A 16,623-nucleotide genomic window follows, 5' to 3' on the forward strand; every position below is an offset into this window, starting at 1 on the left:
GTGCTCCCCTTTGCCGCAGGCCCGGCAGCCCCGTTCCGGGAATGGGTGCTCAGCGCCCTGCCACAGAAACCCAGGAGCAGCTCTTGAGCTGGAGCAGGAGCCCCAGTGCAGCCAGCTAGGACACAGCTCTCCCTCTTGGCAGCAACACCAGCCATTTCCCTCCTCCACCCAGACCCCGGCAATTCTTTCGGGGCAGTAGCAAGAGGAACACGGCGTCACACCGCCCCATCCTGAGGGGCTCTGCTCCCCGGCTGTGGCCCAAGGCCACCGCCCCTGCCGTCACACCATGACCAAGACGCGTCCTTACCACACGACAGGCTGCACTGCCGCCCGCGCCGCAGAGCGGGGCTGCCGTGGCACGACACGTCAGCAAGGCTGCATTTGGTAGCGTTTATTTGCTCCTAACAGTAGAGGGAAGAGATTCAGACCCTGGCTCTTGATGAGGAGGGTTTCCTCTGTCACACTGTGGACGTGGTATTATTCACATACAACAGTTAAATACCACATACCAGTGCGATGAAACCCAGGGAGATCTGACTCCACGCCTTAGGAAAGGGAGCATTTGTCCTGGCTACGTTGCGAAATTTCAGTGCCTTTCCTAAGGGGGGGGGGGTACAGAGGAAGTTTGGCACCCGCTGCACCGCTCGGCACTGCCAGTGACCGAAAGACAGAGGTCCTGAGTCCATCTCTAAAGGAGCGGGACGGCGGCCATCTCCCTTCCAAGACAGAAGGCCCAGACGGTACATTACGCTGAGGAAACAGTTTGCGTGGCCAGAGGACAGTGATGTAATGTAAGTGCGGACAGAAAAGCACTGAGACAACATTTTGATCAACGTAGTTCTCCCTACAGGCCCTTTCAGAATAGCCCTCTCTCACATAAGAAACACAACCAGGGGAAAAGGACACAGAGTTTCAGCATCTTGAACTGCATTTTGCCATAGACGACTTTTGTAGGCACAGTCTGGTTGAGAAATATCTTTGTACATCTACTTCTCTCCAGCAAGACAGGGAAAGCAGCCCTTCTCTGCTCAACAAGGTCACTGCAAGGTGCTCAGACAAGATAAGGAATATAAGGATTCAGGCTCATATAAGAACCTTATACAGGTTTAAACAGTGATGTACAAGAGCATAATCTATGCAAAGCCTGCATTTAAAAGAGGACTTGTGTGTTCAAGTGCAGGTGCTCAGAGGACAGAATTTTACACTACTTGGAGAAGCCGATGCCTCATGCTGTCCCAGGCCTATGCACAGAGAGCACACTGGGATTTAGCAAAGAATCTGTTCTGTTGTAACATTTGCAGCCAGCCCAAAACAGAAGTGTCCAGTGGGTCAGAGACTGTTTTCCATTACTGTGGTGCCCTGGTATCACTCCATTTAAACCAACAGGTCATCAGCATGAACACAGTGTGATCCAGACCCAGAGCATTCAAGCTAAATATTCAACCCTTGGCTTATTCCTCCATGTGCCTCACACAACATACAGTACAGAGAAAAATTAGACCTTGTGCAACTCTTGGACTCACTGGTTTGGACTAAAACTATTTAAATCTTAGCTCTGATCCTCCTGCGTAGCAAAAGTTAAGAGAGACATCAATCTTGCTCTCATTTTCAGAGAGACCAAACACGAACCCAGCTTTGTTGAGGTAACAGGCATTAATGGCAGCCCAGAGTTCATCCCAAACCACACTACTTAGCCTGTCTGTTCGCATTAGTTTTCAGAGTTACTGATGAAGCAACAGGGCAGAGCTCTACAAACTTCTGCTCGGCACCATTCAGTTACAGAAATTATGGGCAGTCTCTAATTCAGAGACCTGTGAAGCATCCTTGGTACCCAAAAGGTATTATCTGGAAAGGAATCACAATTCTGTTCACCAAAATTTTTATATTAGCTGAGGAAGCCAGACTCTGCCACAAACAGAGCTGGCGAGCTTCCCTGGAGTTTCTCTGCCAGTGTGTAAAACACAGAAAGCAGCCCCACCTACCACAACCCCTCTGTGCATGCCCAGGGCTGGTTAGTTTTTTAAGTACAGTGCCAACTATTTGTAAGGCCTCAAAAATCTGGAAACTTTAGAGCGCAGCAGCCGAATGAAGGATCTTGGGAACATCTCTCTTGACTCTTGGGCTGTGTACTTGAAGTAGTTCTGTGGATGCGCCAACACGTCGAACAATGCTTTTATCAGTTTCTTGTCCTAGAAAAAGGAAAGCAGATTCTACAGTCATTCCAAAGAGGACTTAGGGTCAGTATTACCAGAGCTTAATGACTGATTAACTCATAAAAAATTATGGGCATTTTACTTTTAATGACTGATTAACTCAGAAAAGATTATGGGCATTTTACTTTTCAAGTACTAATGTTTTAGGGGCTCAGAAACTGGTGGAGCAAGGCTGACATTCAGGCCCCAGGGAAGTCACTGGACTTTCACATTTATCATTAGCGGCACCATGATTTCTACCCTCCTCATACTTCCAAGAACAGCAAACGAAAAAGCCCACCAAAACAAAACACAAAAAAACCGAACACTGGATCTGATATCCAGCAAAAGAAAGGTTTACTTGGGATGACATCCACTTAACTTGCCCATGCAACTGTCCCATAACCAAGGTCAGAGAAGTGAAATCCACAAAGAGATTTTTTTTTCCACCTAAGGAGGAAAAGGCCTTGCTAATCTACAGGCTACAAGTAGCAGCACCAAGTGCTTCTCCAAGAGATTAAATCCCGTGTCCCTCAGTTTGCTCCCCTGATTGCTTCCAGCACAGCCTACATGAGGCTTGAGGAGCTATCTTCACCATAGATTTCCCTAGTAGGTCTGATCCACCTTTAATCCCCTGGGCAAAGGGTCTCATATCCATTGCTCCGCACAATCAGGAGCTACTTCCCTGAAGTAGCATGTGTCTAGTACACCAAGGAACAGATCTGAAGCAGAGAAGGAGGCAACCTCACTCGCACAAAATAGCGTCATTTTCAATCAAACCCAACATGTTCAGCGGAAGGAATATACCTTAAGTATTTCTTGATGATTTTCAGATGCATAAAGTCTACCATCCCGAACAATGTCTTCTATTAGTTCTTGGTAATCCTCTATGGGGAATGCACAAGAGAGTAATTTGCAGGTTCACTTCACTTACATACTCAATACCTCCCTTGGTTACACATGTATGCCCTACCCCCAAAAGAACCAGTGGTACTTGGCCCTCATATCAGCAGTCAGAAAATATTCCAAATTCTCTTCTGTAAAGAAACCACAAATACTGTTTATTATGAAAACAGTGTACTCTGCTGAGCTGCTCAGCATCAATTTGTCAAAAGCAAAAGAAATCATAACACATCCAGGATCGTAGTGCACACTGTAACCAAGCAGCCCGCTCCAAACCAACTGCACTGCAGAAAGTTATCTGTAAATACCCACAACATGTTACTGACTTCTTTCTACAGTGAGGAGGACAAAAAAGAGGTAAGAGGAAGCCTTCTTAAAAGGCAAACCCCCAGTCAATCAAAATTTGAAATGTGTCATAAGGAGAGTCTCCCCTGAAAAATTATCCACTGTTGATGAAACTCTGCAGACCACAGTGAGGATGACTCCTTCACAATGAACAGAAACGTGCCATATTATTTTCGCATCACTTATGCTGAAGAGCAAAGCCTCAGCTCCAGTTTCACTCCTGGTGACTGACAAGGAGAGAGTGAAACTCTTGCTCCTCAAGCTACTTTTCAATATAGATTTTTTGCTATCTGGTACCAGATTACAGATGGTAGCAGCAACGTGATAAATCAGAGGCACTTAGGCTCTGCCCAGTTCCTACCAGGGGGCACGCTGCTGCCACCTGAAGCAACCCAAAACTGGGAAGGCATAAAAATGAATAAAACACGGATTCTGGCTCTTAGGTCTGCATTTTGCAGGTCAGAGCCCAGAATTCCAGCTCTTTGTTTAGGTTTATGGAAGACTGGAAATACGGTGGCACTTAAGAATGCAGTGCAATGCAGAATTCCTTAAACTAGCTTTAAATGAAAACAGCTACTGGAAGTAGTCTCGTAACGATGCTGCTGAGAGCGCTGGGTTACCCAGCTGCTTAGCAGGGTCAAGGAGCCCACAAGGAGTTCGGCACTGCTGCAGCTGCACTAGTCCACGTAGGCTCAGCTGCTCACAGCCGCTTACCATCATACGTTACATAAGGGACTTGGAATCCTTTGGCACTGTTCCCTTCATTTGACTTGAACTGGATCCACAACTTCTTAGACCTAGAAGTGAAAGCTATAGGGCGTTCGTAGGTTTGACAGGTTTCATAGGTGGTCACCGAGTTGGAAGAAGCTTTCAAAGAAACACACAATAGGCAGTTATCTGACAATGCTTTATACTAATGAACAATTAGAAAATAGGCTAAACTACCATGACAAGAAATGCTTGCTGGTGTTAAGAAAACTCCTCAAAATGTGGCAGGCCATCAATGAGTGACTTCTCGTTCAGTGAATATTCTCACTTTTCCTAAAAAACAGTCTCCTCTGAAGGATGTGCCTATACTAGAAACTGAAGTTGTTTATTCACACATCAGGCACCTGTAGGGACTAGCAACCATCTCCTCTTTCCTAACACAGGCTAGAACTGCTTAACATAATTCATGACTAGTTAGTTCTCTCAGAGTTCACTGACACATCATAGCCTTGCACACTTGTTTCACCTCAACCTGTGGAGCACCAGTACCAAATAGGATTTCTCAATTTGTCACTTAAAGAAATTTCTACTCTTAAGTAGAGGCCAGCCAGGCTACGTGTAGTTTATGTAAACAGCAATGCATGTGAGAAGCCTGTGTTGCACACTGAGATAGATACCATATGCCTCAGTAGATACTTCAGACTTACAGCTTTTTCGCATCACCAGGTAGTCTCCACACTCATCTTCTATTGGTAGAAATATTTCTGGAACCACAATGAGAATACGGCGCTTTGGCGGTGGGTTAATATTCCAAGTGCACTCAGTATTTGCAGGATAGTCCCCAGGATAGTTTGGTGATTCAATATATCCAGTGTAATCTCCCAGTTCACCTCCACACTGCCTATCTGAAAAAGCAACAGAGTATGCAAGACTAGTGAGGTCATCCTACAGCTCTCTCCACAGTCACTGTCAGAAATAGTACATGGGTGACAGACACACAAACTTTTCTGTTTGCATCTGATGTAGCTACAAGCTCTCTTTGCCAGCTTCACTTCACACTGCTGCCTGTTTCTGCCTTTGTGTTTTAACCAATGTTGAGACATAAAAATACAGACTAGTCCCTGTTAACACAGCAGGTGCTATTGACCAAGCCACAGCCAAGCAGCAAGGCAGTTGTAAGAGGATATAGAAATGGCAAAGCAAGGATGCTCCACTTGCTCGTACCACACAGAACGTTTTTGAAGAAGTATCAGCTGAAGTCTAACTGGAGTCTGAGGTGCTCTGCTCAGGCACTGTGCCTGCAGCAGCACAAAATAGGGAGTATAGCAGGCCCTTTCTCCGCACAGATTAGCACTGCTGGCAGCAAGAGAGGGCAAACCCCAGTGAAGGATGCTTTGCCAATGCTCCCCAACTCTGTGGGGCCACAAGTTCCCAGAAACATTTTTCTATGTATGTATGTGCATATAAGTCTGTGTGTACAGAAGTGTCTCCAGAAGTTCTTCTGAGGAGTCACCTCTCTGCCCTCTGTTTTCCCTCTTTAATTTACCCTCAGCTTCCTACACTACAGCTACCATAACCTAGAACAGTGGCTCCTTTTGTTATTGCCTCTTTAAAAGGCTGTCATTAAGGAGAAATGGTTACTAGAGCCATTCAGTTTTGTGAGCCAACTTCCATTCCTTTTAATAGAAGGGAAAGAAATCAGAGTGCCAAGAACACAAACTCTGTCTGCTATATCATGGGAGAAAAGATTTAACAGCAAGACCCAGAGCGACCCAGCACCAACTGGCAAGACACAATCATCACTTACCTTAACAAGAATGATGGAACCAGTCTGCAGAAATGGTCTCTCATGCACCTCAGTAAGCCATATGGGATGAGACGCACACAGGCAGCAAAAGAGAAGCAACACCACTGCCTTCTCCCCAGGCTTCATGGAGCAAAGCTAAATTTCGCCCTTAGGGCCGGCCACTCTGAATATTAATGACCCCGTCTTCCTTTTATTTGTAAGATATCATCAAAACTATCCTGCTACACTTACTTTTGCACTGTGTTATATTTGTTGACCCATCAAAATCAGTAGTGGTGTTTCCAGGGCATGAAATGCAGTAATTTTGTCCAAACTCAGGCTGGTATGTCCCAACTGTGCAGCGAATACACCGATGAGTTGTGGTATTATAAAAATGGCCAGGTGAACACTGAACTAGAGAGCAATTAAATAAGCAGTATTGTTAAAAAAGTGGCAGTAGCACATTAGAATGTGATTTTATGCATTTATGCGTTTTTATAAGACCTAGTATAGTTTCAATAACTGAAATGCCATATTCATAAACTATGAGGATAATAAAGCAGAGGTAATTAAACAGATTTTAGTTTATCAGGTCACTTTGTGCAAGTTTAAAAGTCCCAAATGCAACACTATAGAGCAGTTCTGTGTGGAAGCAGTAATAAAAGATAGGAGAGAATGAGTATAACCACCATGATTTTGTAAGCAGGATACCAAGTAGAACAGTGTGTTACAGATGGTCTAGCCACTGAGATTTGGCTTAGAAGATTAACTGTACGTGGAAATACTAACTAAACCTTCCTTTCTTGCCAGCTTATGCCAAGCAGCATGAGCACCGCTGCTGCATCCTAGGTATACCTCTGTGATCAGCTCACCACAAGCAGAAGGGAAAGACTTCGGCCCCCCACAGGTGGCACATTGCATCAATATTAGTGACTAAACTGGTATACTGCCTTCTCTCACGATCACACATTGCCTTGCAACAACAGGCAATGACTCAGGGTACAGCCACCTCCACCAGATCCGCTGCTACTTTATTTCATCACATCATGCAAATCGTCATGTTAGCTAGACACGTAAGCTGTAGCCCTCACAGGGCTCGCTAACATTACCTCCATGCATCACCAAAGCAAGACCCCATTCTGACATACAAACTCTTTCATAAACATAACAGATTTTATGGAAGTTTTAGACATAAGATAGCCAGACGTAGGGGAAAAATCCTTTCTAGCAGACTTGCAACTTTTTTCTAGTTCCCTGCATGCAGACACGAAGATTTTCTTCTCTTATTGCAATCTGAGAAAACAGGACCCCGAACACCTTTGTTTACATCTCTAACATGCTTCTTTTCATTTGACTTTGCTTAGCTATTCTGCATCTATACCCATCATCATCTGTACTGAAGCCTGACAGAAAGCAGCCTAGAGCATCAGCCTAGATTGCTCTTAACGCATCACCACCTTGCTTTTTTTAACTTGCCCTTTTTCTTTGTGGAACTAAACAAAAAAAATTAAAGTTAAATGTTTTTCTATTCCTTACACCTCATTTGGCAAGTTTACCTCTCTCAGCTCAACATCAAAATAATTTACTTCTTTGCTTTTCAAGTGCAGTTTTCTGTGCTGCACCGTTCCTTTTTTCTACCTTTTAAGTTCTGCTTACTACCAAATAACTTCAGTCTTGTTGAACTTTGTAAGTTAGCTCAGCCTGGAGTCCTTCCCTACATGCTCCACCCCCCACTCCAAATGCTTCAGATACAAGTTCCAAATAGTTCTTGCATCTGTGATTCCATGTCTCGTGTGGCCTCTTCCACACGCAAATCCCTGAGCTCTTCATTCCAGTTAACACAAAAAAATTCCTTTAATCTCTACTCTAATTTGAAAACTGAACCTCATTTATAGACCTGTTTTTGTTTATGTTAAATAAAACAGAAACCAGTTCCTCTTATCTTGATCCAAGGTTTTTAACGGGGGTTTTTAGTGCCTTAACTTTGCAAAATTAAGTATGAAACAACAGCATTCAGGGATTCAGTGATCCTTCACTGAAGAAATCTATTAGCTATCACAGTATTACCAGTAATATTCATTCTTCAACCATACTGCAAAATTCTTCTATTATGTTGCAATTCTCAATAGTAAACATATCTTAACTGACACTAGAAAGATCTCTTAATCCAAACCACTACCAAATGTTTGCATCAGGACCTTATTTCAAACCCTTATTTCTACTCTACGGCAGTAGATTTTCTATTAACAATTTTTCTTCAGGTGATTTGGATATAAGTGATGTTCTTTTACCCATGCTTTAAGACATTGAGCAAAACATTATACTGATTAGCATTTCATCTCTCTCCACAGTCACATTTTTATCAGCATTTTCAAAGACAACTGCATAGCTGTCTTTCCGCTTTTTACATTTTAGATAACTAAGATGCTAATGAAATTCCTTCATTGTTAAAGATATGATCCCCACCCAATTTTCACTCCTGTGAGAAAAACCTTGGGAGCTGATTGCATGTCAGCTCCACTGTGATCAAATTTAGAGGGCTGTCTGAGGTACTGCAGGGTTAAGCTGAATGCTAGCTTTTTCAGTATATCCCAAGGCACCCAAGCCGGTTTCTCATTACGAACATGAAGAAACCATTTTCTTACTTATCCCCTCCAGGACTGCAATTCCCTCCTTCACATTTTCATGTTACTGCTGTGCTCAAACCCAAAATGTCAATAAGGCATATTGGTCTTGATTTTTTTTTCCCCGAGGCTCTTTTTCTCCCTGCTGTTCCTTTATACGACTCTTCACAGATCAACAACTTCACTGACCAACTTTCACATATCTCCCAACCCCTTCTCAAGTCTTGTGGGAAATCAGTTATAAAACGAATTGAGGCTTTATTGAGTTTCCTTGCAGCCAGGCCAGGCCAGCCAACTATGAGAACCCTGGAAGGAGAGATCCCTGAAAGCAGAACGACCCTTCTTTGAATGCCCCACTTGTAGCAGCAGCAGTTACTTTTGCCTTGAAGCAATGCAGTTCATCAAATAAATCTTGACTTTACCTTTGGTCTCACAGTCCTGAAACAAGGATGCACTGCTATGTCTCGTGGTTAGACCTCCTCCGCAGGGAAAGCAGGATACTCTCCCAGCTTCAGGCTGGTATGTTCCAAGGGGACATGGCAGACAGGGTTTGAAGCCGTCAGGAGAATATTCACCTGGCGAGCACTGATCTAGAAGAGGAAGAACACACTTGCTTCAACCTGTACATTACAGGTAAAGGTATGTTAGCGAGCCTGCACGGGACCCGAAACCCCAGTGGTGAAACTGCTCTCCTCTTCATTTGGCAAGTGGGAACCAGGGTTTCAGAACTGAATGCTAGCAACGGATAGTACTTAATGCATGCAATGTACCCTGTAGAACTGAAACAGACGCTGATAACCTCTGGTGCTAGGGAGCTCTTCTGTGACCTGGAATGGATTTCACACCTTGTTGCAAGGCTACCCTGGACACTAGGCCTGTCCAATACTCTCTGTTAATCTGCACAGTGCAATTACGTAGTGATTATCTCCTCTTTCTAGCTAAAGAACTCTTGGATTCCTCCCAAATGAAATAATTCAGTACTGAACCTAAGCTGCCAAAAATGTACTTCCAGATTTCTGTAAGTAGTTTAATCTTAATATTATTGAATATTCATACTTCCTAACCAGTGGTGTTACTGAATTGTGTGAAAACCTCAAGTGCAACAAGTAATTGTGCAAATTCACTAAACTAAACATTATGTGTGCCTCACATTTTTAAAGCAGAAATAATTCTTGCCATTCCTCTGATGCTGGATCTTGGATAATCATTATCTGTGTACTGGATCACTGTGCTCTGTATGGTGCATAGATAGCACTAACTCAATCCGACTGATCTTAAACACACACCTCAGTATTATCTAACAAGCCCAGCAATACTTCTGGGTATCTTTGAAAAATTCTGCTTTTCTATCTTTTCACAAAAGAACTGGCTTCAGTGCCAGTATTTAATAATTACCCTGCCCTGGAAAGGCACAAAACACTGTTGCAGTTGTTCAGCTGTGCTGAAAAATTCTGTCCTTTTAAAGACCTGTTACGATAATAAACTGTTAGTTTTAGTTTATAGCTCCAATAAATCACTCAGTGAATAGCTGTTTTGTTAGGAAGTTAAATTGGCCTTGGCTTCATTTCAGGATATATGACTAACAACAAGCAGGGCATTAACTACCGGTCATGATCAATGATGAAGAGTTTTGTTTATGACTGATACACTGAGTGGAATAGTGAGTGTTCCTCCTTAACTTAAAAATAAAATACAGCAGGTTAAGCAATGCTCTGTAGCTTATCAATGAAAGCTAGTGAGGAAGTCTTAGCTCTTGGTTCTAGCTTTTTCCACCACACATCGCTTCTGTGCGCATAAGGACACACGTTCATTTGCTCCCACGCTTTTCGAGCCTTTCTTCATTTTATAAACATTCCTACAGAACACTCATCTCTGTACTCTTTGTGCAACTCAACAAACATGAATGAATTACAGCTTTCATTGTAGCACTCCTAATAAGGTGAGGGAAGTGCACTATTTACAATTCCGTGACAAGGAAAGACAATCAAAGTTAGTAAAGGTGATTTTGAGGAGTGGCTACTGACTTCAGAAACCCAGAAGTAACGGAAAGACCAGTGCAAATCTCCTTCCCTCAAAAAACTCTATGGCTCTATGAGAAACGAATGCTCTGAGTGGCCTCACTAGAGACTATCTGCTCTCTGCTGTCTCCCCTTAACCTGTCTTGCTCCCTTCATTTTAATCACATGCCAAGTTTGGGGTGGTTTGGGGTTTTTTTGCATTGAGGGGGGGTGTGTACGTGCCTTTGTTTTGAACATAATGCTACATTGACACACGTAAAACCATACAAATTCAACCTTAAATCTGTACTTCAGGTTTCCTGAACTTGCTCAGAGTCCAGCATAACAGTAGGTCAGCTAACAGAGCTCAAAGGAAACCTGTCCCAGGCAGGAATCAAACCCACCACTTAGGTGGAAATGTTACATCTGAGACCTTATCCCATCAGATCTCTCTTGACAACTTTATCACCTGCACCCTACCTGCCTTAAAACCACATGTTGTAGAATTGTAGAGCTCTCTGTGGAATAAAACTGAGTTAATCTAAATCTTCCAGGATTATTTAGCAAAGTGCTTAATTTTTGAAAATTTGCATTGAGGAGGTAAACTTAAACAGATCTCCTCAGACATCACCGAGATCCTCAACATGGGGCATTCTTAGACACACTGCACGACTTAATTCTGAGAGGAAGAGAAAGATAGGGCAGAAGCATCAGATGGTCTGCTTCTGTGCCTTGCCTCCACATTGAGACACACTGTGAGCTCCAGCTAAGTTTTGGGTTCCAGGATTCTGAGGATGGGGACAAGAGTCACAAGTTATTTGTCCTTCCTCATCCTGTTAAGTTTTATTAGGGCATAAACCACAACTTTCTCACTCCCCATCATAGTACGTTCCCACACTTCAGCTAACTAACAACAAGAAAAAAAAACACTAAGTCACTAACATTTTGTGTCTGCGTGTTCAAAGCCTAATTAAGTGGTCAGCAGCTAGACTACTAGATAAAGTGCAAGGTGATACAAAGACTACGTTGACACAAGCATTAGAGCTGATCAACTGTCAGGACTTCTGCAATCTGGCAGTTTCTGTGTACTGAAAGAAGGCTGACATTTTGTTTCAGCTTTGCTCAGACCTTAATCTAAGGTCCACTAAGCTGCGCTGGAGCTACGCTCCAACTGCTTCAGGCCCCTTTTCCCCCGCGTCCTCCTTCCACTTGCACTGGCCGCCCCAGGGATGCGCTGTGCCAGGTCAGCAAGACGGGAGGCTCTGCCTGTGACAGTGCCCACAGAAGGAGCACAGGGCTGAGACAGTGAAAGGCAGGAACTGAGTAAAATCAACCTGGGCCAAAACAAAACTTTTCCATTTGAACTGAACCAATCCAAGTATTTCATTTTCATTTTCCTAAAAGGTGGCAACAAGAGCAGGTAAACTGTAAAAAAAAAGCCCAACTAGCTACCACCACTGTAATAGGGTGTGCAAAACCAGCTGAAAAATCCTGTGTACAGTGTGGTGGTTACAGTTGTGAACTAACTTGGAGAGTGATTTTTTTTTTTTTTACTGCTTAAAAATATCTGTTTGGGCAACAGCATCTTGCTGGAGACAAACCAGGCTGACAGAGGAGTCCAACTGGACGAGCAATGGGCTTGCTCTGCGTGCCCATGGGGTTTGGGTTCAGAGGACACCACCACCCTAGCTGGCCACTCTGCTCAGAAACCACTTCACATCGTTACCAGAGCCCCCGCCTGTGCAGTGGCCTTCCACAACAGAGTGGGCGAGGGGAACACTAGCTGCTTTTACAACGGGCGTGACTGGTTTATGAAGCAGCATACGTGGCTTCTGGAACTGGAGAGACTACGCTTCGATGGACAGGCCTACGAGGGTACTCCACACCTAGTCATACCTGATGTTACTACGTGCAATAAAGGGCCTTATTCTCAAGGGTGTAAAGCACCCATGCTCAACCTGAAAACAATGAGAGTTGAAAAAAGCAAACAACTCTGGATTAAGTTTATAAAGTATGTAAAATACAGAGACTGGGAAAATTAAGTTTTAAATATTGCACTGCCTAGAAAAAATGCATAACCCTATCTTTCCCCCACTATAACTTCCGAGACACAGCAAACACTTCAAGTCTTAACAGATCCTATGTGCATATGAGAAAAGAGGTTAATACATCCAGATACAGATTTAGCTATTTACAGTCTAACAAATACTCATTATTCAATGCAAATATTAAAATTACTCTAAGTGATGCCCAAGCTTTAATGCCTCAAGCTCTTATATATATCAGCTTCTTCACGACTGCATCAAATCAAGCTTTTCAAAGTCGTACAAGTGTCCAGACAATTTGATCCACAAACATATTCCCTGTAAACTGCTTCCAGTTCCTCCCCATCTTCCACCTGAAATGTTCCAAACACAGACCACTCATCTAACCCCACTAGAGCACAGGGCAGGGGTAATAAGGAAAGCCTGTTTAGAAGCTCACAGCGCTCACCAGGGCCAAATTTAGCATAACAAAGAGACTTGATGTTAGGTTCAATTATGGTAACATTAATTATAGGGACATTATGTCAACACAGATATCATCCTATGGAAATCCATAGGATGGTGTATGAAATTAGGATGACAAAATTGAACTCTCCCAAAAAAAACACAAAAAAAACCCAAACAAACAAAACCAACAAAAAAACCAAGAAATACCTCTAAGAGTTCAAACTTTTCCTGTCATTTGTTGAAATGAAGCCAAAAAAGTTTATGAGCTTCATTTCACAAAGCTAGAAACTGCATGGTCCCACCTGACACATGGAAAATACCCAGTTGAAACAAGATTTGAAGATTTGCAAAAAATGACATTAAATCAGAATTCCACTGGCTGGCTTTGCTCTTTTTTTAGAAACCTGATTGTTTTTCTCCAAATGAACAAAAGAACCAATTGCCTTTAGTAGACTTCATTTCTGCAGTCACTGTCTTTGTTTGTCTTCAATACCCATTAAAAACCTGGTCTTGAGTCTCATGCAGCTGTTTTAAAGAAAAAGAAAAAATATGTGAAAGCTTTTCTGATGCAAAAACAAGAAAAGGGGGGGGGAGGGGGGAAGAGAGGGGCCCACAGTGAACCAGGATTAACAGTTACAAAGACATTTAAAGGCTCTTCACCTCTTTTCAACACGTTAGCCTTTGAGCATTTGCTCCTATAGACAAATGTTGTAGTATCTCAGTAGCTGAGAAGGTGAACCTCATAAAGGAGGTCATGATCCACCAATTCACCATTTTCTTAAGAGTGATGCCAAGACTTTATAAGGAAAATCACCAACAACTGATGCAAATTGATTCTGAAGCAGCATCCTTTAAGTTATTGTGGTTTAGTGGTTCACGCATTTAGGTCACATGAGATGGTTGTGCACCTCAAGGATTTATGTCTTAAAACGATGATTGTCAGAGCAAGCAGGTTAGTGTAAAAATAGCAGCCTTTCTCCCATTTGATAATTAATTTCTTCTTGTCAGATTTTTATAAAATTGCAAAAAAAAAAAGCAACATACAGTTCTCTGTTGTGTAACACAACTGTTAATTGTAAAAACTGCAAAGGCAGGCAGCACTTTGCTTTTCTCTTTAAATAGCTCCCTTGTACTTCTATAATGCCAGTATCATACCACATCTGAACTTTGTGATGTGGTTCATAAGTTTGTATGGAATGCTAATATTTTATTTGCATCCTCTAAACTAAGGGGACAAAACTGCTGAATGCTGAATGAAATGCATCAACACCTCCCACACAAGATAAAGCTGCTCAGCATTTACATCAAAGCAGTGCCTATACCACTGCTGCTCATGCTTGTTGTTCTCTGAAGTGACAGCTCTTTGGATGAATCCACTTGCAACTACCATGCAGCAAGGGCACACTCACATGTCCTTTTACACAGCAATTTCAGGGAATGGTACTTCTCATTGCCTCCTTCCATCTCTTAAAGTATTCATTCATCCAACACAAAACATACCAAATGGAACAGGCAAGGTGTACTTTCAACTCCATGGGATGTGATCAAGGTATGACAGAGTTTTAAGCAATGGAAAAGCAGCTAAAATGTTTGTTGTTTCTCCCTCAGGGGAAAGTGCCTGAGGGCAAAAGGGTCCCAACAGATATCAACTACTTCTCTTTCAGTGCGGAGGTTTCTGGTAAATCAGTTTCTGATAAGAAATTGCTGGTACTTAGAGTCGGTCTGTGGCTGTTAAACCTGCCTAAAGTCTAGTTCATACTGGAGAATAAATACTTGTAGCCAGGTTAGTGAATGAAACTGCATTCTCCCCGAGACAAATCTTCTCCTCTCAAAGCAGCATGTAGCGTTTCCAGAATCCTCAGATGGTTCATCCAGCCTTGAAGCACTGTCATTCAAATATGCATGTTTTTTACCGTAAGATTTACTTCAGTGTGGAAAGATCACACTCCTGCTGTGAGAATCCAGTTCTCTGGGAATGTCGATGAAGGTTCCGTTTTGCTATATGCATTTCCTGCGATATACATTAGTAGAGATCTACTGCTGGTTGCTCCTTGGAAGCCATTCACAGGACTTCATGGAATTAACCAGTGTGAGCCAATGCTAAATACGCTTACTTATTGATACAGAGCTTGCACATAACTAGGTAGACAAATGCAACTCTTGAACCTCTAAAGCATCAGAAAATCCCAAACAGAACTGAGTGTTAAACAGCAAACTTGAAATAAAATACACTACCCCTCAGAAGCAGCAGTGAATTCTCACATCAAATCTGTTCCTGGTGCCTTTCTGGAGCTTTTATTCTGTGCTGTGGCCCGCTGCAGACAGCGGGAATTAAGACAGGAAAATCAGAAAAAGTACTACCTCACCAAAAGCATGAAACTAAACGAAGTTTAGCTTACTCCTGCTATTGCAGGCAACTTACCCAAGACAAAAGCTGTCAGAGCAGGAGCTGGACTTTCCCTCTTACACTGCTCAGATACAGCTTATGTTTCAGACAGTGCTGTGCCAGAAGCCTACCACAGGAAGAGGACCAGGACAAGACTGTCTGAATCAATAAAACTGTATCTAACCTAGCCATACTCCAAGTATTTTGTTTTAAAAAATGTATTTAAAAACAATGAACTGAGCCTGCACTTCACTCACTATCTGCAAGACAGGAGACTCGTACGTCCCTAGACTGACTCTGTTGCCTCACTGCTTCCTGCTCCTCTGGTCAGACCAAGCAAAATCCCTTTGCTAAAGTTCTTCGCCTGTCCACAGACCAGATCCACCACTGGCACTGAATCCATCTGCTGTCCTGGTATCTCTTGCTGCCGAGTCACTTTCTCGCCAGAATCATTAGCGTGTCTAGATAAGCAGGGCCCCAATCCCGTTCAGAAGTTCTCAGCAGCTTGCCAAACACTCAGACCAAAGCCAAACAAAAAACCTCCCCCCGACTCTCCCACACACATCCCTGAGCTGGTTTCTTCCTCTTCTTCCACACCGTTCCCACTCCGTTCTCTTCTCCCCAGTCCGTTTCCTAGCTCCTTCTGACCGGCAGTCACAGCCGCAGCCACCGTCCAGCGCCGCCTTCACCACACACACGGGACAGTCAGCTTGTTCTGAGGAAATGAGCCGTACCTAACGCTGCCTCTGTGTGTATTTTTATGCCCCCTCAGCAGCTAGGGAACTTTCTGTCCAACTCCCAGTGGTCTGACAAAGGATGCGGCGAGGTTTCAAAGATACGAAGTTCCCGTGCGTTCAAGGTAAGCAAGCGGGGAACGTGGAAGTGGAGGAGAGAGACCTCCTTAGCATCCAGGCAAGCAAAAGGCTGTGGTGCAAGTTCCATCTCCTGTTCCATCACAGCAAATCTACACAAGGATACAATCTGAATACTTCAGCGGAAGAAAGGAAGAGTCATTCAGTGATTGTACCTTTTTAGGCATGAGCAAATCGAACTGTAAGGTGCGAGACCCACAGGGAATCATCTCTTACTAGTTCCACTGCTCACAGCAGTACTTGTTAAGATGTCCAGAGCAAAGTGCGGCACCAATTCAGCCACAGAAGAGGCTTGACTTTTACAAGTTGTTCTTCAAA

At 43.2% G+C, this 16,623-nt stretch overlaps 1 protein-coding gene across 2 annotated transcripts in view; it reads right to left on the reverse strand.

The window, feature by feature from the left end:
* SCUBE2 (signal peptide, CUB domain and EGF like domain containing 2) overlaps positions 1-16,623 on the reverse strand; it is a 42,915-nt gene continuing 26,292 nt past the window's right edge. For both annotated transcript variants that reach the window (XM_049821049.1, XM_049821048.1), the window contains 6 exons: positions 8,981-9,148; positions 6,187-6,348; positions 4,856-5,053; positions 4,155-4,307; positions 3,000-3,079; positions 1-2,189 (listed from right to left, as the gene is read on the reverse strand). In XM_049821049.1, coding sequence (XP_049677006.1) covers positions 2,037-2,189; positions 3,000-3,079; positions 4,155-4,307; positions 4,856-5,053; positions 6,187-6,348; positions 8,981-9,148 — 914 coding nt within the window. In that variant the 3' untranslated portion in view covers positions 1-2,036. The remainder of the gene's footprint in view (positions 2,190-2,999; positions 3,080-4,154; positions 4,308-4,855; positions 5,054-6,186; positions 6,349-8,980; positions 9,149-16,623) is intronic.

The sequence above is a fragment of the Accipiter gentilis genome, chromosome 17 (genome assembly GCF_929443795.1).
Source record: "Accipiter gentilis chromosome 17, bAccGen1.1, whole genome shotgun sequence".
Taxonomy (NCBI): Eukaryota; Metazoa; Chordata; class Aves; order Accipitriformes; family Accipitridae; genus Astur; species Astur gentilis.